The 26,826-nt window shown below is 47.4% G+C and overlaps 1 protein-coding gene across 2 annotated transcripts; it reads left to right on the forward strand.

Moving 5' to 3' along the window:
* Positions 1–26,826, forward strand: SLC2A10 (solute carrier family 2 member 10). Of its 2 annotated transcripts, none has more exons than XM_054468149.2 (5): positions 1–174; positions 15,547–16,830; positions 17,370–17,492; positions 19,869–20,004; positions 24,263–26,826. In XM_054468149.2, exons 1-5 carry the CDS (start codon positions 171–173, stop codon positions 24,339–24,341), a joined length of 1,626 nt encoding a protein of 541 aa, XP_054324124.1. In that variant the 5' UTR covers positions 1–170; the 3' UTR covers positions 24,342–26,826. The 2 variants fall into 2 exon arrangements, with proteins under 2 accessions (XP_054324124.1, XP_063515334.1); XM_063659264.1 differs by having other exon boundaries at positions 68–5,122.

The raw sequence follows: 26,826 nt of genomic DNA on the forward strand, positions 1-26,826 counted from the left end.
GGCTGGCCGACGTGGCGTTGGCGGCGCTGCGCGCGGGAGGGCAGGGCTGGAGGGACAGAGGCGGGGGCGGGCCGGAAAGTTTGGCCGGCCGCAGCGGCGTTGGGGACTCCGGCGGGGGATGCGCGCCCGGCCCCCCAGCGCCCCCAGCACGCCGCGGAGTCCCGCTCGCCATGGGTAAGTCCCGATCGGGCGCTGCCTGCTGGAAGCCCGACCCCTTCCTGGGGTGTAGACACCGCCCCCGCGCTCCCCCAAGAGTGCGCGCCCCCTGGCTCCCCCTGGGCCGACCCGGCCGGATACCGGCTCTCGGGTGGCCAGCCCGAGACTGCAGGCCTGCGGCGGGGGCTGGGACGGGACTCGGTCGCGCTTCCTTCCATCGTCCTTTCTGCCCCGGAAAAGTGTCCCCTCACTTGCTGCGGCGCCCATTCGGGCCCAGGCACTCTCCCGGGCGCCTTGATCGGACAGCCCCAGCAAGTGCAGTTGTTCCTGGTCTGCAGATGAAGAAATGGAGGCTCCGAAAAGAGCAAAGCAGTTCATCGATTCGCTGAGCGCGGTTGTGCCCCAGGCGCTGTTGTGGGCCTGGGGACGCTGTCGCGAACGAAACCGCGAACAAAACAGACGAACCCCCTCCTCTGGACGTGATTCTGCAGAGAGGGGACAGAGAAGGAGATTCTAACACAGCATCGGGGTGGGACGCGTAGGGAATGGCTTTGTTGCCACTCGGGACTAGGGCTCTATTTTTCTCTCTGCATTCAGAAGCCTCGAAGGGTCAGTCATTGATTCTTGAGTGAGCACCTAATATGTGCCAGACATCGATATAGGGGTTGGAGATTCAGCAATGAACAAAATAGACAATAATCCTCTCTGTCATGGAGCTGGCATTCTGATTGAGCAGCTGGGTAAACACGTTTATGAATAACTTCAGAGAGAGATAAGGTGCTGTGGAACCCATAAAATGGGGTGGCGTGAAGGCCAAGGGCGTGGGTTCTTTAGATGGGTGGTCAGGGTGGGTTTTCTGGAGTGGGACGTTTTGGAGCTGAGACCTTCCTCAGAAGCGGGTCTTGCTGAGATCTGGAGAAAGAGCTTCCAGGTGGCAGCAACAGTGCAAAGGCCCTCAGGCAGGAATGAGTCTGTGTGGCCCAGGCCAGGATGGCCAGAGCACAGCGGGCAGGGCACTGAGGTCAAAGCGATGGCAGAGAGGTGTGCAGGGCTTTGTAAGCCGTGGTGAGAAGTTCAGATTTTATTGCAAATGCCACGGCAAGCTGGAGAAGGGTTTTAAGCTGGAGCGGGGCCATGGCCTGAATTATCTTTTCTTTTCTTTTTTTTTTCTTTTTTTTTTTTTTTGAGATGATCACTCTGTCACCAGGCTGGAGTGCAATGGTGCGATCTCAGCTCACTGCAACCTCCGCCTCCCGGGTTCAAGTGATTCTCCCGCCTCAGCCTCCCAAGTAGCTGGGATTACAGGCACACACCACCACGCCCAGCTAATTTTTGTATTTTTAGTAGAGAGGGGTTTCACCATGTTGGCCAGGATGGTGTTGATCTCCTGACCTCGTGATCTGGCTGCCTCGGCCTCCCAAAGTGCTGGGATTACAGGCGTGAGCCACCGTGCCCGGCCCTGAATTAACTTTTCGAGGCTTGTTCTGAGTCGTTCTGTGGAGAATCACAGTAGCTAATACTGGCTATGATGTAGGTAAGCATAGGAGGTAGGCATTAATATCCCATTTGTAGATGGGGAAGCCCAGAGAGGTGGGGTGAGTTCCCCAAGGTCACACAGCTATGGAGAGAAGAAGCTGGGAAGGAGCCCCAGCATTCTGACTCCGGTCTGCTTTCCTAACCACTGCGCCATGTGGCCTGTCATGGTGGATTAATGGTAAAACTGGTGACCAGTTCCGGCTCTGACTGGAGAGTCCATCCTCTTAACCCCCATGGCACAGTGCCCCAGAGCCTGAGAAAAAACTGAGGCCCAGAGAGGTCAAGGTCTTCTTAAGGGAACTCAGCTTAGCCCTAGCCCCTTGTTCCTGTGCCTCCTATTCCTGCTAAGTCAACCCAACAGCCATTTACTGAGTGCCTTCTATGGGCAGAGCGAGGGCTGGGTGTTAGTGCTGGGGGAGGCACAAGTCATGGCTGCTGGTCTCTGTCCTCCCCAGAATTCTTACACTGCTCAGTTCACAGCAGGGACCAGGGATTGGGCTCTCTTTATAGCCTTTGGGGGCAGAACTGGGTTCTAGCCCCAATTCCTCTCACTTTGTTCCACCATTCCACTTTGACTTGGGAGAGTCTGCCAACTTCTCTGGTCACTATCAAATACCCTTATCACAGGACAGCCATGAGAATGATGTGAAAAAATGAACTTACAGTGCTTGGCTCATCACCTATATCTGGTAAATGGTGAATGAATGTGAGTTTTTATTTTATATTGCACCCAGTATTGGGATTCTGGAGTCACACTGCCTGAGTTCACGTTCCTGCTATGTGACTTACAAACTGTGTCACCTTGGGAAAATGTCTTCACCTCTCAGTGTGGTGGTTATTTCTGTAAAATGGGAATGACAATAGTGATTGTCATAGGATTGACTGGGATTAAGCCAGCTGGTACAGATACTGCCCCTTAGGAGAGTGGCTGGCTATAGTGGGTCCTCCAAGTATCAGCTGTGGCTGTAATTGCTGGGACATTTGGAAGCCGGCTGTCTGCAAGAGGATATTCATACAGTTCAATTTCACTTCTGGCTTCTCCGTGGAGCTTCAGGGAAAGCCACAGCAGGTCTCTGGTGCAGGAGGGACCCAGTGCTCTGTGACTTCTGGTTGAGACACTGCTCTAGTGTCACCAACAGGAGGCCTGGGACTTGCAACTGGAGATACTTGCATCCCAAACCCGGGTTCTCCCCCCTCCCCCTGCCCCCTGACTCTCTCCCGGGGAAGCTCTGCCCTCCACAGTGAGGTGCTTAGAGGAGTAAGGGATTTCCTCCAGTGTGGGAATCTTCACATACAGCCTATGTTAGGCAGGTTATTAGTAGAAAGGATGCGCACTTGCTAAACTTAGGTCAAGCCATCTTAATTTGTTCTCCTTAATTTTCTTTCTTTTCTTTTTCTTTTCTTTCTTTCCTTCCCTTCTTTTCTTTTCTTTTCCCTTTTTTCTCTTTCTTTCTTTCTTTCTTTTTTTTTTTTTTTGACAAAGTCTGGCTCTGTCATCCAGGCTAGAGTGCAGTAGTACAGTCTCAGCTCACTGCAACCTCTGCCTCCCAGGCTCAAGCCATCCTCCCACCTCAGTCTCCCAAGTAGCTGGACTTACAGGTGCACACCACTGTACCTGGCTAATTTTTGTATTTTTTGGTAGAGATGGGGTTTCACCATGTTACCCAGGCTGGTCTTGAACTCATGAACTCAAGCGATCCACTTGCCTTAGCCTCCCAAAGTATTGGGATTATAGGCATGAGCCACCGTGCCCAGCCTAAGCCATCTTAATTTGAGGACGAGGCCTTGCTCTGCTTCCTGTCCATGGCCACTTCCAGGCCCTGGACCTTTCAGATGTTCATGAGCCAAGATCCTTTCTTTCTGGATTTCCTACATCCCCACAGTTCATTTGGTTTTTCATTCATTCACTCAATCATTCATTTGTTTAACAAATATTATTGATTGAGTGCTGAGTAACTGTCCTTGGCCTCAGGGAGACAGCTGAGAAGAAATAAACCACTCCTGTTCCCTTGAGGCTGACTTTCAGGTCAGGGAGACCAATAAATATGTAAAATATGTAGTTATTTTGGAAGATGAGAAGTGCCATGCAGAAAAAACAAGTGGATAAGGGGATACAAAGTGCTAGATGCTACGGGGAGGTTGAATTTTAGGTAGAAGGCCACGGACAGCCTCACCGAGAAGGGTATGTTTCAGCAAAGATCAGAAGGGAGGAAGGAAGGAACCGTTGGCAGGGAGGGAAAGGACTTCCCAGGCAGAGAGGTTGGCAGGTACCAAGCTTTGAGTTGGGACGTGCTTGGAGTGAGAGTAGCAGCAAGGAACCAGTGTGGCTGGAGCCCAGTGAGAGGGGCGGATCCTGCAGAGTCTTGAAGGCCACGGTGAGGACGTTGGTTTTTCTTAGACTGAAATAGGAGCCTTGGAGGTCTCCTAGCGGAAGAGTGACGAGGCCTGACTTAGGTTTTCCTAGAATCCTTCTGGCTGCTGTGTAGAATTAGTTTAGGTTCAGAGGTATCTGACACAGCCCCAGAAATGCCATGAGGTGAAGCAGCCCTGGTCCTCTACCCAGTCATTTGTTCATTCAGCAGAAACTTCACTGGGTTCCTCTTGGGTGTCAGGGCAGAGCTGGGGCCCCAGAGGCTCAGGACAAGTCAGTCTCTATCTCTGCCCTCCTTAGTTGAATATGGAAGACTCATAAAGGAACTTGCAGTGTGACCAAGCGAAAGGAGTACAGTGGAGAGTTGAGGAAGATGCATGGGAATTGGTCAGGAACTCCCTCAAACTTTTCCACTGAAAGGCACTAAGCAGACGTCACTGTCTGCTGATATGAAGGGTACTTAGGTACTGAGATTAAAAAAAAAAAAATGACAGGCCAACCTTCAGAAAATCCAGAAATTGGTAATGAGTATTTATGGGTCACTGAAGTCTATGGCTTCAGGTGCAGTTGGATCTAGGGGCTCATACAGTGTTGTCAGGAATCCTTCATAGGGGAAGATGGCCCCCAGTGGCTCCAGGCAAATAAACCACCAGCTTGGCACCCCTGATGAGCAAACACACGCGGGCCGACTCTCACTGGCCCAGGTTCACCCACGTGGTATTCACCTCTGCCTAGGGCCCAGGAATCTGCTGATTGGTTGGATCTGGATCATGGCCACCACCCTGGGGCTGGGCACTGAGGGTGGAGGTGGGGGAAGTCATCTCCACCCAAACCAGGAGTCTGTGAGACAAGGAAAAGGGGTGGCTTCCTGCAACAGAAGATGAGGAGTGGATGCCAAATAACAGATGTGTACATCTGGAGGCTCCTTGGGGAGGTGGCACAGGACCTGGGACTGAAGAGGGACAGTAGAGGAACAAAGGGACCCTTTCCTTGGGGAACAAGGAAAGTGCACGTAGGAGGCCCAGCACGTGCGGAGGTGGAGCAGCATGAAAGCGTACAGTATGTTCCGGGAACAAACATGTTGGCAAGGTGTGTGGGGCAGGGCTGTGGTGACAGAGTCCGGGAGGAGGCGAAGTGGCTGAGGAGTTAGGCCAGCCCATGAAGGGCCTTGGCTGTCATGCTAAAGTGGTGGGACTGACTCAGGTGATGGGAACCATGGAAAGGGAATGTTCTTCCTCGTCTTCCTAATGGCTCCAACTCCTTTGAGGTGCTCCTTTATATCTACAGTCCCATGCCACAGTATCATTTCACCATGCTTTATCGCTTGGCGTTTTCCTGAGAGCTCTTTCCCCTCCACCTCTGCCTCCTGCACCCCAGTTGCCTCCCACCCCACCTATCTCTGATTGGCTCTTCTTGCTGGAAGGTCAGTGCAGCAGAGCTCTTAAGGACATGGGTTTGGGAGGCAGGCAGGTCAGCATTTCCATCCTGATCCTGTTGCTTCCTAGCTGTGAGAACACTCTGAGCCTTAACCTCCACATCTGTAAGATGGAATAATTGTAGCAGTCTCACCTAGGGTTATTATGAGGATGAATTAAGGGAAGGAACATAAAGTCTTTGCACAGAGGAGGTCTCCATACATGATAGCTGTTATTATTACTATTTTATTTCATGTTTGTTTGTTTTTATTGTCCATTGGCCTTATTGTCCATTTCAACTGAACCTGCACTGATGTGTTTTCCAGTGGAACCTGTGGGTGGAAGCTGTGAGCCCTTTGGCTGGGTTCCCTTTCGCTGCAAGAGGAACCCAGGAAACGGCAAACAAATCCTGGGCTTTCACCTTGATTGCTTCACATGGCCTGGAAGGACCTTCCTTTCTGGGAGAAAGCCTCAGGAATGAGGGAGGAGGGGCAAAGTGGGGGTGAAGACAGAGCAGGATCTGAGCAGCATCTTCCAGGATGTTTACTAGTGGTGAGGAACAGGAAGGACAGGCCAGCCAGGGAGTGGCAAGGGCTCGTTTCCTCGGAGGGTAGGAGTGGCAGGGGAGAGGGATGAGCAGAAGTAGGGGTAGGGAATGATTCCTTCACCAATGGAACTCCTCCCTCTGCACAAAAATTGCCTAACAAAGCTAAGAAGGAACCCAAGCAAGAGAACAGAGTGAAATCACATTGCACCAAGGTTTTATAATGGAGCAGTCAAGAGTAGAGACTGTGGACCCAGACAGCCTGGCTTTCATTCTAGCCTCAGCCGCTTACAGCTTTTTTTGTTTTTTTATTTTAGAGTCAGGGTCTCAGTCTGTCACCCAGGCTGGAGTGCAGTGTCACAATCATAGCTCACTGTAACCTCAAACTCCTGGGCTCAAGCAATCCTCACACTTCAACCCCTAGAGTAGCTGGGACTACAGGCGCCCACCACCACGCCTGGCTAATTTTTAAACTGTTTGTAGAGACAGGATCTTGCTATGTTGCCCAGGTTGCACTTACTACTTTTGACCTCAGGTGAGTTGCTTCACCCCTCCGATGATCACTTTATTCATTCACAAATACAAGAGCCTACCTCATAACGTTGGGGTGAGAACTATTTTTTTTTTTTTTTTGAGACAGGGTCTTGCTCTGTTGTCCAGGCTGGAGTGCAGTGGCACGATCTCGGCTCACTGCAACCTCCACCTTCCCGGATTCAAATGATTCTCCCACCTCAGCCTCCTGAGTAGCTGGGATTACAGGTGCGTGCCACACACCCAGCTAATTTTTGTATTTTTAGTTGAGATGGGTTCTCATCATGTTAGCCAGGCTGGTCTTGAACTCCTGGCCTCAAGTGATCCACCCGCCTCAGCCTCCCAAAGTGTTGGGATTACAGGCGTGAGCCACCGCACCTGGCCATAAATGTGTTTTTAAACTCAAAGCAATGTCTAGTCCAGAGAAACTCTCCATACATCTGGCTATAAAATTGCAGATGTTCTTGTCAGGTCCAGGGTGGGGATGCATGACATAGATACTGCTGGATTATTCCAGATGCTTCCAGAAATATATAAATTTAAGTGTGTGAATTAAAAATTAAGAGTAATCTGTGCAACTGTGCTGCCAGTAGGGTAGCCACCATCCATATGTGGTTATTTTTATATGTACACTAATTGAAATACAATAAAATACAATAAAATAAAATAAAATAAAATAAAAAATTCAGGCTGGGCATGGTGGCTTATACCTGTAAGTAATCTCAGCATTTTGGGAGGCTGAGGCGGGTGGATCACCTGAGGTCAGGAGTTCGAGACCAGCCTGGCCAACATGGTGAAACCCCGTCTCTACTAAAAATGTAAAAATTAGCCAGGTGTAGTGGTACATGCCTGTAGTCCCAGCTACTTGGGAGGCTGAGGCAGGAGAATCGCTTGAACCCAGGAGATGGAGGTTGCAGTGAGCTGGGATTATGCCACTGTGCTCCAGCCTGGGAAACACAGTAAGACTGTCTAAAAAAAAAAAAAAAAAAAAAAAAGAAAAGAAAGTATTTCCTGCATCCCGTTAGCCACATTTCAAGGGCTCATTTTCTACGTGTGGTTGGCTAGTGACTATCATATTGCACAGCATAGTTATAGAAATTTCCGTCATTGCAGAAAATGCTGTCAGATAGTACTGCTCTAAGAAGAAAGGAAAACATAGAAAACGTAACACTCAAATCAGTGGGGGAAAAAATGGAAAAAAAAAACCACCCCATAATTGATCCATCAAAAGCAGAAATGGAGGTAAAAAGAAATATCCTGATAGCACAGTAAGTAGAAGACAAAAAGATAAATGGCAGAAGCAATTTCAATTGTATCAGTCATTGCAATAAATGTGGATCAGTTCACCTTTTTATTTATTTATTTATTTTTGAGATGGAGTCTTGCTCTGCCGCCCAGGCTGGAGTGCAGTGGTGCAATCTCGGTTCACTACAACCTCCGCCTCCTGGGTTTAATTGATTATCCCACCTCAGCCTCCTTGGTAGCTGGGATTACAGGCGCCCACCACCACGCCAGGCTAATTTTTGTATTTTTAGTAGAGATGGGTTTTGCCATGTTGGCCAGGCTGTTCTTGAACTCCTGACCACAGGTGATCCACCTGCTTTGGCCTTCCAAAGTGCTGGGGTTATAGGCGCGAGCCACCACACACGGCCAAGTTCACCTTTTAAAAGAAGAAAGTCAGATTGCATCTGAAATCATCCAGCTCTATACTGCTTTCACAGGGGACACATGACAAATGGTTACAGATCTAACCTGTTGGGTTAAAGTGCTTTGAAAATGCAGACACTGAGGAGGGAGCGCTCACTGTCTAAATGTAGGTGCCTCTGGGGTGAACAAGTTTCAGAAGGAGGAGACAATGTGAGTTAAGAAAGGCTAAATCTAACTACAGCTGTTGAAAATACTTTGACTGCCATGCATGGTGACTCACGCCTGTAATCCCAACACTTTGGGAGGCCAAGGAAGGAAGATCACTTGAGCCCGGGAGTTTGAGACCAGCCTGGGCAATGCAGTGAGACCCCACCTCCACAAAAAAATCAAAAAGTTAGCCTGGCATGGTGGTGCATGTCTATAGTCCCAGCTACTTGGGAAGCTAAGGCAGGAGGATCACTTGAGCCCGGGAGGCAGAGGCAGTGAGCCATGATGGTGCCACTGCACTCCAGCCTGAGTGACAGAGCGTGACCTCATCTTGGAAAAAAATAAGAAAGAAAATGACTTGAGCTTTCTTTTTCCTGTGTCTGTTCTTATGGCGCTTTCATTATTCCCTGTGTTGTTTGGATTTCTGTCTTTTCTCCTTAATTATGCTTACCAAAGCATTATCTGTTTTCTTATCCATGTCAAGGAACCAACTTGAGTTTTAGTGATCAACTATCCTCTTCCTATCGTTTTTCCATTCTCTTAACATCTGTTTTCATATTCACTAATTCCACTTGTTCTTTGGGTTCATTTTGTTCTAATTTTCCTAGCTTCTTCATACAAAGACTTAATTAATTTACTCTCAGGTTCTTTTGGGGTTTCTGATAAAATATAATTTTCACTTGATTATCTCTTTGACCACATCCCACAGGCCCATTTTTTATGTGGGCCTTTTATTCTCATTTCATTATTTATTATAATTTTTATTCTCAATTATTTTTGTCCTCAATTATTCATGATTTTTAATCTTTATTTTATTTATTCTCATTCAGTAGGTGGTTATTTCTATTTTGTTTCTCCTTTATGCCAAGTAATTTAGATGTATATTTTATATTTTATTTTATTTTTTAAAGACAGGGCCTTGCTCTGTCACCCAGGCTGGGATGCAGTGGTGTGATCATAGCTCACTGCAGCCTCACCTCCCGGGCTCAAGCAATCCTTCTGCCTCAGCCTCCTGATTAGCTGGAACTACAGGTATGCACCACCACACCCAGCTAATTTTTAAAGAAAATTTTTCTGTAGAGATGGTGTCTCGCTATGTTGCTCAGGCTGGCCTCAAACTCTGGCCTCAAGTGATCCTCCTGCTTTGGCCTCCCAAAGCGATGAGATTACAGACACGAGCTACCACACTTGGCTTTAGCTGTGTATTTTAAGTTTCTCCATGTATAGTTGGGCGGAGGGGGGTGTTGTTGTTGCTGGTTTTTTTTGTTTTTTGTTTTTTTTAATCTCTGAATGAAAAAGCCGTGGTTGAAAAAAAAAATGCTTGTCTGCAATGCCAGGAACCAACAGGCTTAGTTTTGCTATTTGGCATATTCCCTTTGCCCTAGATCTGCAGCAAAGAGTGAAATGGAGTCAGCGTCTTCTTCCTCTTATTCTCTTAGCACCAGCTGTTGAAGGGATACATTTTGAAGGTGTATTAGTCTGTTTTCATGCTGCTGATAAAGACACACCTGAGACTGGGTAGTTTATAAAGAAAAAGAGGTTTAATGGACTCACAGTTCCATGTGGCTGGGGAGGCCTCAAAATCATGGCGGAAGGTGAAAGGCACTTCTTTACATGGCGGCAGGCAAGAAAGAATGAAAGCCATGAGCAAGGGGTTCCCCTTATAAAACCATCAGATCTTGTGAGACTTATACACTACCATGAAACAGTATGGGGGAACCACCCCCATGACTCAATTATCTCCCACTGGGTCCCTTCCACAACATGTGGGAATTATGGGAGCTACAATTTAAGATGAGATTTGGGTGGGGACACAGCCAAACCGTATCAGAAGTGGAGCAGGAGATGACACCAAGTTTGTGTTTTCTTAATCAAGTCTGGCATTGGGCAGGACTGTTACAGGTGGTAACAGCAATCATGGTACTTCTCCTTGAGCACACTTCCTGAGCCTCCTTTCTCTACTGAACTCTTCCAAGAGCCAGTGAGAAAGGATTTATTAGCCTTGTTTTAAAGGTAAGGAAACTGGAGTTCAAAGAGAAGCAGCAGCTTGCCCAGGGTGGCACAGAGCAAGTGGCAGTGCTGAGGCTGGAACTCAGGCCTTTTCAGTCCTAGTCCTCATTGCTTTCCACTGTGCTAAGCTGTCAACACAGCAGATCATATAACAACTTAGAGGAACAGCATCCATTGTTTCATTTTATCTTCCCACCGGCTCTGAAAGCAAACAAGGTGGATATGATTGTCCCCATTTTACACATGAGCAAACTGAGACTGAGAGATCAGAAGTACCTTGGTTCAAGTGCAGCTGAGAGGGGCACAGAGTGAGATGAGGTATGCACAGATACACAAGAGAGAAGCTTAAGAATGTCTTTAATAACCAGAGCTTTCCGATAACTGGAATCATAAGGACTGGAAGGGGAAAAGAAGCAAATGGCAAGAAAACAGATCTACCAAAAACAAAACAAAACAAGACAAAAAGCCTCTCACATTCTTACATTCAGCCAAGGATTTTCTACCTTCTTCACTAGTTTGTTCATTCATACAATGGGAACATTGAAACACTCATTTCTTTGGATTTAGGAAGAATTTTTCAGAATTATTATTTTTGAGCTCCTCCTTTATTACCCTTTTCATTTTTCATCTTTAGCCAATGGTCCATTTGGATATAAATTAAACTAATCTAGGACTAAAAACCTCACACTATAAGATATGGAAGTCAGAATTATTGTGCAGTTTGGTGTTTCCTAAGTAATGAAGTAGCTGGGTCATGGCGTGCTTTCCTGATTCCCACAAACTGACCCTTGTGCTCGCTCGTCATTTACTCAGGAATCTTTATTCCGTCTTAAAGGAGAAAAACGTTTGAATGGATGCTTTATCTATTGGTATTTTTAACACATAGATTTTGTAACATCTTTCATTAATGTGTCAGGGGCCCTTTGGAAGAGACTGATCTAGTAACATTTCCTCATTTTATAGATTTCCTCATTTCATATTCAAGTTATCTATTGCTGTTTAACAAAACACTCCAAGACTTAGCGTCTTCTAATAATAATCATTTTATTATATCTACTAGTTCTCTGGGTTGAATGGGCTCAGCTGGGTGGTTCTTCTGCAGCTGTGGTTGGAATCATCTGGAGGCCCCTGTCTGTTGCCTAAGGGTCTCTCCACACAGTTTTTCCATGTGACAGTGTAGCCAGATTTCTTACAGAGTGGCTTGGGGCTCCCCAAAAAACATAAAACGTGGAAATTGCTCAAGGTTTAGACCCAGGACTGAATAGTGTCACTGTAGCCATATTCTGGTGGTTAAAACTATTCACAGAGCTACTCAGATTCAGTGTGAGAGGGAACCACATAAGGGCATAACACCAGGAGGCATGACTCATTGGGAGCCATCTTTAGAGACCAGCTCCCACAGCCCAGAAAGGGCAAGTGACTGGCCTAGTGTCACACAGCAAGTTAGTTACCAAAATAGAAAAGAACCTTGTTTTGCAAATCTCTAAAGTATTGTCCTGTCCTCACTACTATATATATGTAAAAATGACTTGGGAGCCCTACAAATCCCTCAATTAGCAAAAAAAAAAAAAAAAAAAAAAGAGAGAGAGCGAGAGGAGACATTGCAGGTTTTTCCCATGAGTCTGGAAATTCTGTTGCTCAGTGTACTAATTGGGAGCTTTTAAATTATAATTTACAGAAACCAACTCAATCTGACTAAAAGAACAAAGAGTATTTGTTGGCTCGTGTAACGAGAGCCCAATGGATTGAGTAAGCTTCAGGCACTGCTAGATCCATGGGTTTATGCAATAATATTGGGATCTATTTCTTGTTATCTTTTGGCTCTGTTCTCATCTGTGTTGGTTTCATTTTCATAAAGGCCTTCTGCACAGCATGACCAATGACTATTTTGTTTCTGTAACTTGAAATTCTCAAAAAATGTAGTTCTTTTTTCCTGTCTATGCATAGCAATTCCCTGAGACCCACTTGCTCATCCCTATGTGTGGGTGGAGAGTACATGTGACTGGTAACCCCATCAGTGGGGAAGGAGCTCTTCCTCAAAGGAAAAGATTCCAGGCAGACAGAAGAAGTAACAAATGTTTACTACACCCAGAGGCTTGTATTCCTTGAAGATTTGTTTCCATGTGGAAGCAGTTGAAAACTGGTACCTATGGGTTGCACTCTGAGATGTGTTTTGTCTGACTCAAAGAATATTTTTATATATTCTTGGAACAGCATTTAAAAATCAGAAAATAGTTTATAAAAATCTGGATTTATGGTTTCTCTTTAAAAAAAAAAACAGATCTGGCAGTTCTTGACCTTCCTGTTTTCCAATTTCCTTATCTGTGACATGGAGATATTAATAATACCTAACTCGTGAGGTTACTGTTACATGGTGAGCAGGTCTACGCAAACCTACCTCTGAAGGCTGAGGAAGCTGAGAGGCCAAAGAAAGAGGCTGACAAATCCAGTCTTGCAGAAGGAAATTTCACAGGGATGTACAAACAGGAGCCATATCTCAGGTAGCCACAAGACCGTGAATTCCCATACCTGCCCTCCAGAAAGTATTCTTAATATATCAAGCTTTTAGCATAAAACATGTGCAGCTGATCGTGTCTTCAGACTTTCTTGCCAAGACTTGTGACCACTGGAGAGGCTGGATAAGCATCTTTATGAAAGGTTATCTATGCTACAGGCATTTTTAAAGAACTTACTGTAGAACAACTTGGTATGTGGGGCCCAAATATCCATCATCATGGTGGTTTCACTTCATGATGGCCTCACTCTGGCCATGCAACAGGGTGTTTTCCTACAGTTGTGAGGATTACATGAAATGATGCGTTTAAAGTTTCTTACATTATGCCTGGCACATAGGGATCAGTCATGAAATGGCAGTTACTCTTCTAATAATTTGCCAGAGATTATACAGTCTGGTGTGTTAACCATACCTGGAGCTGTGTTGTGACTTTAGATGAGGCATGAACTCTCCAGTTTGGCAATCCCCACCATTCTTTGTTGTCTCACATGCAGCCCATGTTCCTCATTGATCTTAACTGGCAGCTGCCTGCTATATAGCATTTCTTCTTAGTTTTCATTAGCACTCTCACCTGGACCCTTGTACTAACTAGCCTTCCAACCTGGGTTTACTCTTGCTCTCTGGTTTCACTGCTAGGAATAGAAACTGGAAATAGCATAGTTTCACTAAGTCAGAAATTGTTGGGATTTTCTTCTTAGCACATAAAAATATATGGAGATTGACAACCCATTGTTGGTACGGGAGGCTTACTGCCATCAGGGACCCATTCTTCTTCTATATTTCCGTCCTACTATGTCGGTGTGTAGCTTGCATCCTCATGGTTACCCCCCACCATGTTCCAAGATGGCTGCTGAAGCTCCAGTCATCACACCTGCATTCCAGGCAAGAGGTAAGGGAGCTAGAAAAAAGAGCAAAAAAGATCTAGCCAGCTGTTTCGCTCCTCACCCTGTTCTTGGAGAGCTTTTCTCAATGTCCCACCAAAAAAACTCCCTCTTCCATCTTAGTAGCCGCCAATAGCTGTAGGAAAGGCGGGAAATGTAGTCTTTTAGCTGGATGTAGTCCTGATACCAAAGAAAAAGGGGTGAATGGACATTGATTGGGCCACATTCACCTCATTTAGCATCTCCATACAACAGCAAGAGCAATATCTTAAAAATTAAAAATAGATGACCAATTTGTTTCCTGTTGGGACTCATAAAAAATGAAAAATAAAAGTAGATTACCTCATTCCTGGCTGAAGCCAGCAAAGGCTTCCAACCACTGAGAATGACATTCCTCATTGTCCTGTTGACTTGCAAATCCCCACATGATCTAGCCCCTGCCTATTTCTCCTGCCTCATCATCTCCCATCACTCTCACTCACTGGGCTTCAGCCTCTGGCCTCCTGTCTGATTACCTCAGTGATTAAAGGTCCTCACTTTAGCCACATCATCTCTACAACTTACTTGTTATGTGACCATGAGAAAGTTTCTTAACTTCTCTGCACTTTGGAGGATGATATGTTATAGGGTTGCTGTAACAATTAAATGAGAAAATACATACAAAGCTCTTAAAACAGATTCTGGCATTTAGTTAGGGCCATATAAGTACTAACCATTAATATCCATAGTTGTTCAAACACCAAGATCTGTCCTACCTCAGGGTTTCTGTACTTTGTGTTCACTCTGTCTAGAATGTTCTTCTCCCAGATTTTCCTAGGACTTTCACGTCACTCAAATCTCTGCTCAAATTTTTCCTCTTCAGAGAGGCCTTAACATAGTACTACTCCATCAATCTTAATTCTCTTTCCCTGCTTCATTTTTTATGACACCTTCACCACCTGAAATTATATACTTATTTATCATCTTCCTATTTCTTCTAGAACGTTAGATCCTGGACAACACGGCTGTATTCCAGCCCTAAGAGCACTTCCTGGCATGTTGTAGATGCCAGATAAATTTGGATGGATGGCTAGATGGATGGATGGATGGATTGATGTGTGGATGAGTATATAAAGGGATGAAATACAGAGATGGGTGGATGAATGGATGGATTTGTAGATAGATCAATAAATTGATGGATGGTTGGGTGAATTAAGGTATAGATAAATGGACATACAGATGGATGAATATTTGGATGGATGAAGTAGATGAATGGATGGAGGATGCATAGATGGATGGATGGGTGGTTGAACAGATGGAGTGGATGGAAGAATGGATGGATAGTTGAATGGATGATTGAACAGATGGTGTAGATGCATGATGGATGGATAGGTGGATGGATGGATGGTTGAATAGATGGAGTAGATGGAAGAATGGATGGATGGGTGGTTGAATAGATGGAGTGGATGGTTGGAGTGGATGGATGGATGGATGGATGGATCAGTGGATGGTTGAATGGGTGGTTGAACAGATGGAGTAGATGGATGGATGGAGGATGAATGGATGAATGGTTGAATTGATGGAGTGGATGGATGGACAGATGGATGGATGGATGGATGGATGGATGGATGGTTGAATAGATGGAGTAGATGGATGGATAGATGGAGGTGTTGACAGATGGAGGGAAGGTTGAATGGATGGATGGTATGACTAGGAATCATTCTAACTCTGTCCCTCTCACTTTTGTTTTTTAGGCCGCCTCCCATCTGTCCTGCCCTTGTGTGCCTCTGTGTCTTTGCTGGGTGGCCTGACCTTTGGTTATGAACTGGCAGTCATATCAGGTGCCCTGCTGCCACTGCAGCTTGACTTTGGGCTAAGCTGCTTGGAGCAGGAGTTCCTGGTGGGCAGCCTGCTCCTGGGGGCTCTTCTCGCCTCTCTGGTTGGCGGCTTCCTCATTGACTGCTATGGCAGGAAGCAAGCCATCCTCGGGAGCAACTTGGTGCTGCTGGCAGGCAGCCTGACCCTGGGCCTGGCTGGTTCCCTGGCCTGGCTGGTCCTGGGCCGCTCTGTGGTTGGCTTTGCCATTTCCCTCTCCTCCATGGCCTGCTGTATCTACGTGTCAGAGCTGGTGGGGCCACGGCAGCGGGGAGTGCTGGTGTCCCTCTATGAGGCAGGCATCACCGTGGGCATCCTGCTCTCCTATGCCCTCAACTATGCACTGGCTGGTACCCCCTGGGGATGGAGGCACATGTTCGGCTGGGCCACCGCACCTGCTCTCCTGCAATCCCTCAGCCTCCTCTTCCTCCCTGCTGGTACAGATGAGACTGCAATACACAAGGACCTCATCCCACTCCAGGGAGGTGAGGCCCCCAAGCTGGTCCCGGGGAGGCCACGGTACTCCTTTCTGGACCTCTTCAGGGCACGGGATAACATGCGAAGCCGGACCACAGTGGGCCTGGGGCTGGTGCTCTTCCAGCAACTAACAGGGCAGCCCAACGTGCTGTGCTATGCCTCCACCATCTTCAGCTCCGTTGGCTTCCATGGGGGATCCTCAGCCGTGCTGGCCTCCGTGGGGCTTGGTGCAGTAAAGGTGGCAGCTACCCTGACTGCCATGGGGCTGGTGGACCGTGCAGGCCGCAGGGCTCTGTTGCTAGCTGGCTGTGCCCTCATGGCCCTGTCCGTCAGTGGCATCGGCCTCGTCAGCTTTGCTGTGCCCATGGACTCAGGCCCAAGCTGCCTGGCTGTGCCCAATGCCACCGGGCAGACAGGCCTCCCTGGAGACTCTGGCCTGCTGCAGGACTCCTCTCTACCTCCCATGCCAAGGACCAGTGAGGACCAAAAGGAGCCAATCTTGTCCACTGCTAAGAAAACCAAGCCCCATCCCAGATCTGGAAACCCCTCAGCCCCTCCTCGGCTGGCCCTGAGCTCTGCCCTCCCTGGGCCCCCTCTGCCCACCCAGGGGCATGCACTGCTGCGCTGGACCGCGCTGCTCTGCCTGATGGTCTTTGTCAGTGCTTTCTCCTTTGGGTTTGGGCCAGGTAAGTGGAGTTTTCTTGCAGGTGACTCTGGAGCCTTCTACCCCTCCTAGGGGGAAGTTTGGGGACTTCCCACCCTGACGACCTGGCAAGGTGTCAGCGGGGCACCAGAGGTGGGTTGACCATGAAGCCTCAGGGCCCCTCACTTACTTGCAGTTGCTCCTCCCAGGGCCAGTGCCTAATTTTATGTTTGTAATTTGTATTCCTTAAAAGGCTCCCCAAGTCATTTGAGCTTCAGGTCCCTTAAAGCCTAGATAGCTCACAACTGGAAGGAATTTAATGAATAGGGTGAAAACCAATCATCCCAATTCATCCAAGACTGTTCCCATCTCAGCATTGAAAGTCTCGTGTCTCAGAAAACCTCTCAGTCTTCAGCAAACTGAGACTGTACTGGGATTCTTACAGTGGTATGGGGGTGGGAGTTTGGTATCAGGAGCCTGACACTGCAAAATCCCATTGTTGAGAGGCTGCGTGTTTGACCTGATGGCGCCAGGCCCCAGGTCCCACCACAGCCCAGGAGCCCTCCTGCTCTCCCACCCTAGTGACCTGGCTTGTCCTCAGTGAGATCTACCCTGTGGAGATACGAGGAAGAGCCTTTGCCTTCTGCAACAGCTTCAACTGGGCGGCCAACCTCTTCATCAGCCTCTCCTTCCTCGATCTCATTGGTGAGTCCTTCCCAGACAAGTCCGTTTTTTTTCTGTGGCCCAACCTCCCTACTCTAAAGCAGAAATTTTTGGATTTTCCTATGTATTAGCTGCAGAACTATTATTCTGTGCAGAAACATCACCAAATGTCCAAGACGACATCCAGGACCCTCATACGCACTGTAAAACTCCCCAGGCCAGCTAACGGGTGATAGTCTACACCCAGTACTGGTGAGAGGTCATCTGAGATCAATCGGCAGGAGTAAGAGTAGCAATGTTTATTTGCTCCAAACTGGCTTAAACTGGTTCATGACACCTACAAGGTGGAAGTTTTTCTTGGCTTTTCTTTTCTTTTTAATTTTTAATTTTTTTTGAGATGGAGTCTTGCTCTGTCACCCAGGCTGGAGTGCAGTGGCACAATCTCAGCTCACTGCAACCTCCGCCTCCTGGGTTCAAACTATTCTCCTGCCTCAGCCTCCCGAGTAGCTGGGACTACAGGCACCCGCCACAATGCCTGGCTAATTTTCGTATTTTTTGTAAAGACAGGATTTCACCAGGTTGGCCAGGCTGATCTCAAACTCCTGACCTCAAGTGATCCACCTGCCTCGGTCTCCCAAAGTGCTGGGATTACAGGCATCAGCCACCATGTCTGGCCTGGAAGTTTTTCTCAAATCAAGTTTGGGTGACATCATCTCTTCCTCCCTAGCATTAAAATCCAGTCTGAGGTGTGGTGGGATGGGATGGAAATTATGTGGGCCCAGAACACCAGGGAATGGCTCTGAGATGCTGAGATGCTCATGGCTCCAGGCCCTGGTCTTCAATGGGTATTGCTCATCTGGGCCAGAGTACACAGGCTCCTTCACTGTGGTCCCCAAGGCGCAGTTCTTAGGGTTCAGTTATTTTCCTATTCTCTATGGCCAAGAGTTTCCTTCTCAAAGGTGTAGCCAACTTGAGAGGCTGGGGGGCAGTGCTGTGGGAAACCCCAGTGGAAGAACCCCCCCATCATGGCTGTCTTCCACCCCAAGTCTTAGGGAATCCGAGCTTCTCCCTGCAGCCTGTCTTCAAGCATTTCCCTTTGTGTAGAGTAAATGAGTGAGAGAGGAGAAAGAAAGAAGGAGAGAAACAAAGAAGGGAGTAAGGAAGGCAGGGAGGGAGAAAGGAAGGAAGGAATTTATTAGAATTGTGTCATATATCATCCCCATTTCACAGATGGGAAAATACATCCTTACCCCGTCCAGCCAGGGAATCAAAAGACTAGAACCAGCCCCACTGCCTTCCAGCCCATTGCTCTCCCTGCTGGCAATAGGTCCAGCTGATCATGGCAGGCTGCCTAAAGGAGGTATGGACGTGGCTGTCAGAGGTGAGAATGGCTTCCAAAACATAATTTGTCTTCCACCTTGACAAAGACCCTTCCTCCACAGCCTCTTCTCTATCTTGAGCTGGATGACATCAAATGACTCAGGGTCATTCCCATCTTGGCTGCTGGCTCTGAGACCCACCGGAGGCTCTAGGAGGCGGCTGACTCCGGGACTGAACTGTGGCTTTTGTCCTCTCTCCCAAACCAGTCACAGGCCAAACTGGCTGAAATTCAATTCTCTGAATGATCAATTCAATGAATGACCAATTCATGGAATTTCTGGGTGTTTTTTTTTTTGTTTTTTTTTTTTGTTTTTTTTGAGATAGGGTCTCACTCTGTCGCCCTGAGTGCAGGGCGGCAGTGGCATGATCTCGGCTCACTGCAGCCTTGACCTCCGGGGCTCAAACAATCCTCCAGCCTCAGCCTCCCGAGTAGCTGGGGCTACAGGTGTGTGCCACCATGCCCAGCTAATTTTTTATTTTTTATTTTTAGTAGAGACAGGGTTTCGCCATGTTGCCCAGGCTGGTCTTGAACTCCTGAGCTCAAGTGATCCTCCCACTTTGTCCTCCCAAAGTGCTGAGATTACATGTGTGAACCACTGCACCAAGCCCAATTCATGAAATTTCTAAGGATTTTTTTTTTTTTTTTAACTGAGATTTGCCAAGGCCCTGTCCATGCAGCTGTTTGGCCACTCAGCTGGATCCACGATTCCTCAGGCCAGGCTTTCAGAGCCCAAGCGCGCTCCACGGGATAGTGCTCTAGATGTGGGTGAGGGGCCTTTCCCATAAACACAAGTTGCCTTTGTCTCTGGGCTTGTGGACTTGCGTCCTGGCTCATCCCCGCCTTTGAGACAATCAGTGAGATTTCCGCTTTAAGGTACTTCACTGACAGCTTATTGGTCACTCTGCAAATTGACCAACAGGAACATTTGCTTTGAGTGAATTGACTTTCCACGCCTGACCTAGAACCCCCCAGTTGGCCCAGGCTGCGGGACCAGAGTGCTTGGTCCTGGGCCTACACTCCCGCCCTCCTGTTTCCAGGCACCATCGGCTTGTCCTGGACCTTCCTGCTCTACGGACTGACGGCTGTCCTCGGCCTGGGCTTCATCTATTTATTTGTTCCTGAAACAAAAGGCCAGTCGTTGGCAGAGATAGACCAGCAGTTCCAGAAGAGACGGTAGGAAGCTGACAGGGTGGGTCTGGGGGAAGAGCTGTAGCACACCCCAAGCACACAGCTTCAGGATTTTAGTCTTTGTGCTTTCCTTTTGCAAGCGGGCATTCCTCCTGTCTTCCTTATTGCCTGGGCACTATGAGTTTTTTGTTTTTTGTTTTTTGTGTTTTTGTTTTTTGAGACGGAGTCTCTCTCTGTCGCCCAGGCTGGAGTGCAGTGGCGCGATCTTGGCTCACCGCAAGCTCCGCCTCCCGGGTTCACGCCATTCTCCTGCCTCAGCCTTTCCGAGTAGCTGGGACTACAGGCGCCCCCCACCACGCCTGGCTAATTTTTTGTATTTTTAGTAGAGACAGGGTTTCACCGTGGTCTCGATCTCCTGACCTCATGATCCGCCCGCCTTGGCCTCCCAAAGTGCTGGGATTACAAGCGTGAGCCACCGCGCCCGGCCGGCACTATGAGTTTTGTCCGGTCACACACAAGCTGTTTTCCTTGAGTTGTTTTGTGTCTCCCTACAGTGCCTTTTCATTTGACTTTAAGACCCAGCTCACAGGGATTTAAAAATCATTTGATTATGGAATCACAGGAGACTAGAAGAGTAGAATCTTAAAACCATGAACTATCTTAGAGTCACAGGACCTTGGAGAAGCAAAATATCATAACTATGGCCTTTAAACATTGCACACAAAACATTTGTGGGCTTCATGCATTCATTCCGTGGCTATTTATTAAGTCCTTACTATGTGCCAGACAGTGTTCAGAGCCTTAGGAAACATGCTGAGATTAAGGAAGACAAAGTTCCTGTCCTCAAGGAGCTTCCATTTGATGGGGGAGGGAAGCCAACAAATGAATAAACAAGAGCGTTTTAGTTGGTGATGGGTAATTAGGAGAAAATGAAGCAGAGTAAAATATGCTGGGAGGGCCAGGTTGACACAGGAGGAACAAAGAAGAAAGGGGTTGTGGCTGAAGTAGAGTGGATGGTGAGGGAGGGAAGTCCTCTCAGAGGAGGTGGAATTTAAGTTAGTGAGAAGGAGGCACCCATGTAATGATGAGGGGAGGAGCATTCTAAGCAGAAGGAACAGCAAGTGCAAAGGCCCTGAGGTGGGCATGTATCTGGCATGTGCAAGGAACAACAAGGAAGCCAGTGCGCGTGGAACAGAGGGAGGGAGGGAAGAGCGTGGCGGGTCAGACAGGCCAGGTGGGTAGGATAACATCAGGTCTTCAGGTTATTGAGGGGAGTTCAGAATCTTAGCATCATGAGACCTTAGGCTGTTCAAATAAAAGAAGAGTGGAATGGGAGCTTCGGAAGGAACTTCAAAGCACTACAATCCTAAGCATCCTTGACAAATATCCCCAGTTACCTCTTAAAAGTAGGTGATAGTCACCAGCTCCTGACTGCCCATTCTGCTTCTGGGAAGTCATAAAACGTTTTTAAAAATCATTCTAATATTGACTAGCATCCCCGCACTGGCTGCTAAGCCCCATCCCAATCTGGATCCTAACGTAAGAACCTGTAACCCAGTCCTCCCCACCCCAGAATGTTCTCTCCTACTTTGTTGAGTGGCACCTTCTGCAGTTTCGGCAGGCCCCTCAGCAACCCAGCTGTATTAGTTAGGAAATCGATTTGGCTGCTTGAAGTCATCCAAATGTCGGTTGGGGGTCCAGGGTTGGGTGGATGCCGTGTGCCATGAGGTCATGTAGAGTCCCAGGCTCCTTCTTTCTTATTGCTCTGCCACCTCTTCCATATCACCTTTCCTGCATGGCCTGAGGAGGTGTACCCCCACATACCTGCCAGAGGATGGGGGAGGGGAAGGGGTGGGCACAGTCCACCCCCATGACTTTCCATAGAACTTGGCTACACCTATGTGCAGGGGAGGCCACGAAATGTGGTCTTCAATCTGGGCAGCCATGTGCCCAGCTAAAAATCGAGGATTCTGTTACTAGACAGCTGCCTGGCATCTCTGCCACACTGGTTTTCTTGGGAGAAGATTCCAAATCCATCCTCTAGGATAAAAAGCAAAGGAGGCAGAAACGCTGGTGGGAGCCAGCTTTGGGGTAAGGCAGGATGTGACTGCAGCTGCGGGGTGTCAGGCTGGACCTGGGGTTACATGGGGCAGCCAGGGCCAGCCCTTGGGGACTGGAGGCTGGGTCTGCTATGACTCTGGAGAACACAGGAAGTTAGGGGTTTTGGTGGAGTCTGGAGGCAGGTCTGTGTTTTATCACCTCTGTCCCTAGAGTTCAGGGGGCTGTTGATATCAGAGGCCACAGAGAGAGAGAGAAACTCGACTTTGGGAACACAGGGACCAGGGCATGTCTAGGGATTTTGACAGCAGGAACTAATGGGATAGTCTTTTCAGCAGCAACTATTTTCACTCCTGTGTCCTCCGTACAAGAGCCATGGTCCCAGGAGAAAGTCTGATTGGCCAAGGCTGGTTTATGTGCCCACCTCCTAACCCCTAACTTAGCCAGGATAGGGCAGAGATCCTTGATTGACAGTCCAGTCAAGCCACATGCCACAGAGTAGACTCGTTCCCCAAAAATGGGAGGGAGATGCCGGTAGAGCCGTCACCCACTGCTGTAGGGCTGACTTATTCTGCATCCCTATGCCTCAGATGTGCTTGCTGGAAATGGGGACCTACATCTTATAGATCCAGCTCCTCTACCTGCTTTAAGGACACATTAGTAACACAAGGGGCTCAAATCGTCTTACATCAATCAATGGCAATTGGTTGCCGAAATGTTGTTTATTTTGCCTTCTTATCAGGTTATTTCTGCTCAAAAGAGACCCTTTACTAATCCCTCAGGGGATATAACAAAAAAAATTCAAAACTTCCTGCTTTATCCCAGTTTCTCAGGAATCGATTCATTCAACCTTCAGCAAATATTTTCAAGTGCCGGGCACTGTAGTAGGCTCTGGGGACAGACCCATGACCAGGAGAGACCCTGTCTCTGGACTTAGAAGGAAGTTACATTTTAATGTATAGGAGAGAGATAGACTACAAAACTCAAAAATGCACAAATAAGATAATTCAGAGTTTTTATATCATGAAGAAAATAAGGCAGGTTAACCTACCAGGAAGTGAACAGCAGATATGGGAAGTGGATAGTTTCTTTAGCTAGGGTGCAAATAGCTATGGGTGCATTTGTGTTACAAGTGTATCAGGAATTTTCAACAAGCACGGTGATATTTTTGTGTATTGGTTGCACTTACTGCCCTGTTCCCAGGGCCTAGAACAGTGCCTGGCACTGTCATCTTTAATCATATCTCTGGCTGAATGAATGATGCTCAAGGAAGGCCGCTCTGAGCTGAGACTGGAATTATGAGAAAAAGTCAACGGTTTCTAGAGCTGGAAGAAATGTTCAAGCGGAAGAAACAGTTTCAAGAGCTGGAAGAAACGTTCTAGGTGGAGGGAACAGCAAGAGCAAAGGCGCGGAGGTGGAAACAAGTTAGGAGTTTTGAAGGGAGAGACAGGAGGCCAGGGCGTGATGAGCAAATGGGACTGGAGGGGTTGGTGTCAGGCAGGGCAGCCATGGTGAGAAGATGGGATGTTAGGCTGAGCATGATGATGGTCTCCTTCTGAGCAGATGTATTAGTCCATTCTCACATTGCTATGAAGAAATACTGGGTAATTTATAAAGAAAAGAGGTTTAATTGGCTCACAGTTCTGCACTCTGTACAGAAAGAATGATGCTGTTGTCTGCTTAGCTTCTGGGGAGGCCTCAGGAAACTTACGATCATGGCAGAAGGCGAAGGGCAGCCAGCACATCTTCCATGGTGGGAGCAGGGAGTGGTGCTGCACACTTTTAAATGACCAGATATCATGAGAACTCACTCACCATCTCGAGGACACTACCAAAAGGGATGGTGCTAAACCGTTCATGAGAAACTGTCCCCATGATCCAATCACCTCCCATCAGGCCCCACCTCCAACACTGGGAATTACAATTGAACATGAGATTTTGGTGGGGACACAGATCCAAACCGTATCAGTGGAGAGTGACAGATTTTTGTATTTAGAAAGGTCACTGTGGGTGTAATCTGACAAAGGGCTATAGGAGGCCAGGGAAGACCCAGGGAGACCAGGGAGGAGCTGCCGGGGGGTCCAGGTGAGAGAAGGTGGACATTTGTAGTAAGGCAGGAGGCAGGAAGGGTCACGGTAGGAGTGAAGGTGGGATTGGGGGGTGGGAACCCCAGTGGAAAGTCCACTCCCCAGGGACGGCCCCAGGCCCTGCCACCCCCTGATCCCACGCATTCTTTATTTGACAGGTTTGCCCTGAGCTTTGGCCACAGGCAGAACTCCACGGGCATCCAGTACAGCCGCATTGAGGTCTCTGCGGCCTCCTGAGGAATCCGTCTGCCTGGAAATTCTGGAACTGTGGCTTTGGCAGACCATCTCCAGTGTCCTGCTTCCTAGGCCCCAGAGCACAAGTTCCAGCTGGTCTTTCAGGAGTGGCCCCTGCCCCCAAAGGTGGTCTGCTTTTGCTGGGGTAAAAAGGATGAAAGTCTGAGAATGCCCAACTCTTCATTTTGAGTCTCAGGCCCTGAGGGTTCCTGAGGATCTAGCTTCATGCCTCAGTTTCCCCATTGACTTGCACATCTCTGCAGTATTTATAAGAAGAATATTCTATGAAGTCTTTGTTGCACCATGGACTTTCTCAAAGAATCTCGAAGGTACCAATCCTGGCAGGAAGTCTCTCCCAATATCACCCCTAAATCCAAATGAGGGTATCATCTTTTCTAATCTCTTTTTTCAGCTGGCTGGGACATTTTGGGAAGGGGGAAGTCTCTTTTTTACTCTTATCATTTTTTTTGAGGTGGAGTCTTATTCCGTTGCCCAGGCTGGCATGATCTCGGCTCACTGCAACCTCCACCTCCTGGGTTCAAGCGATTCTTGTGCCTCAGCCTCCTAAGCAGGTGGGACTACAGGCACATGCCACCATGCCCAGCTAATTTATTTTTAGTAGAGATGGGGTTTCACCATGTTGGCCAGGCTGGTCACGAACTCCTGAGCTCAAGTGATCCACCCACCTCAGCCTCCCAAAGTGCTAGGATTACAGGCCTTTTGACTCTTTTATCTGAGTTTTATTGACCCCTCTAATTCTCTTACCCAGAATATTTATCCTTCGCCAGCAACTCTGACTCTTTGATGGGAGGCCTCAGTTCTAGTCCTTGGTCTGCTGGTGTCATTGCTGTAGGAATGACCACGGGCCTCAGTTTCCCCATTTGTATAATGGGAAGCCTGTACCAGCTCATTCTTAAGGTTTCTCCTGACTCCAGTGAGCTGGAATTCTAAATGCTGGTCTAGGAGCTCTCTCCAGGATGGTGCAGGATGGCTTTGCAGAAAGGAGATGGGTTTGGAGGCCAACAAACCTGCTTGTCAATATTGCCTTTGCCTCTTGGCAGCCCTTGAACTTGAGTAAATAACAACTCCCTGAACCTCAGTTTCCTCGTCTGCAGAATGGGGATAATTATGTCCCAGGGATATATTTAGACCCTGTTTCCCTTCAGGAGGGTCCCCAGCTGGTCCAGGGCCTGGGAAATTTCTATTCATCCTCATTACCCAGGTCCCTCCTTTGGACCCTGTAAAGGGTCAGGGTGAATCAGATGGGGGACTGAGCAAGTAGCTATGACCGCAGATCATGTAAGGAAGGGACTGACAAGAAGCTCCCAGATGCTGGGGAGAATGAAGAGCTAAAATAGATCCTAGGTGCTGGATGCTTTGTCATCCATGCCTGCACATATGGGTGCTGGCAGAGCCCCCAAGGACTCTGGCCTCTGGAGTTCTCCTATCTTCTCCATTCTAGATGCTTCCCTTGTATCCAGTGGTGTGCTGGAGCTGACTTTGCCAAGCTTGTGAGAGCTGGTTGCTACATTTTCAGGATTTTTACAAGTTGGTAAACACAGCCATTATAAGAAATTAAATGATTTAAATTTATAATTAAGTAAATTACATTAAAACAAAAAAATTATACTCAAAACTCATTACCTAATTTTACTACGTGTTACTATTATCTGTGCTCTTGAGGCTATTTCTACATAGTAACTCTTACGGAGACCTAGGGGAGACACCGTGCATCTCTTCCTGATTCCCCACTCAATGACATCACGTTAGTCTTTGGTTGCTTAACTGGCTGTGGGGAGTGTTTTTGTATCACAAAGATTAGAGAGGACTACACATCAGGGCTTGATTTATTGTTTTGTTGATTTTCTAGACTTCAGAACATGCTGGATAAAATGTCAGTAATGCAAATTAAACTTTAAAGTATGTCTTGTTTGTAGCCAATAGATTGTGTATAGCACCAAAAAATGGAGGGATTATTCTTCCAGTAGTTGAACACTGTTATCCATTTCAGCTGACAGCTGCTCAAATCATTTAAGAAGGAGTTCTGACATTCATTTTCATTGTTTTACTCTTGTCTTCCTCACTAGTGTAAACAAAAATTTCAACCAGCATTCATGCCAAACCTATACCTATTCTTCAGTGCCTAGCTGTAGAGTAATCAGGGATTTTTATTCGTAGTCTAATTTTGTCAAATCATGGCCAAATTGCAGTGATAGTTGACTTTGGATACAAGGTTTGGCAAAAAAAAAAATTAACAAAATATTCTATAAGAATCAATTGGCTATATGGAATTTAGGATAAAGAATATTTACAATAAAGAATATTTACAATAAAGAGTTTTTTATTATTTGTAAGTTGTGTGCAACAAACATATCCTTTATCTCTGTAAAATTTATACACACAAAAATTAACAAAAGATTCTGTAAAAATGAATTGGCTATATGGAGTTTAGGATAGAATATTTACAATAAAAAGTATTTACAATAAA

This window comes from Pongo pygmaeus, chromosome 21 (assembly GCF_028885625.2).
Source record: "Pongo pygmaeus isolate AG05252 chromosome 21, NHGRI_mPonPyg2-v2.0_pri, whole genome shotgun sequence".
Lineage (NCBI taxonomy): Eukaryota > Metazoa > Chordata > Mammalia > Primates > Hominidae > Pongo > Pongo pygmaeus.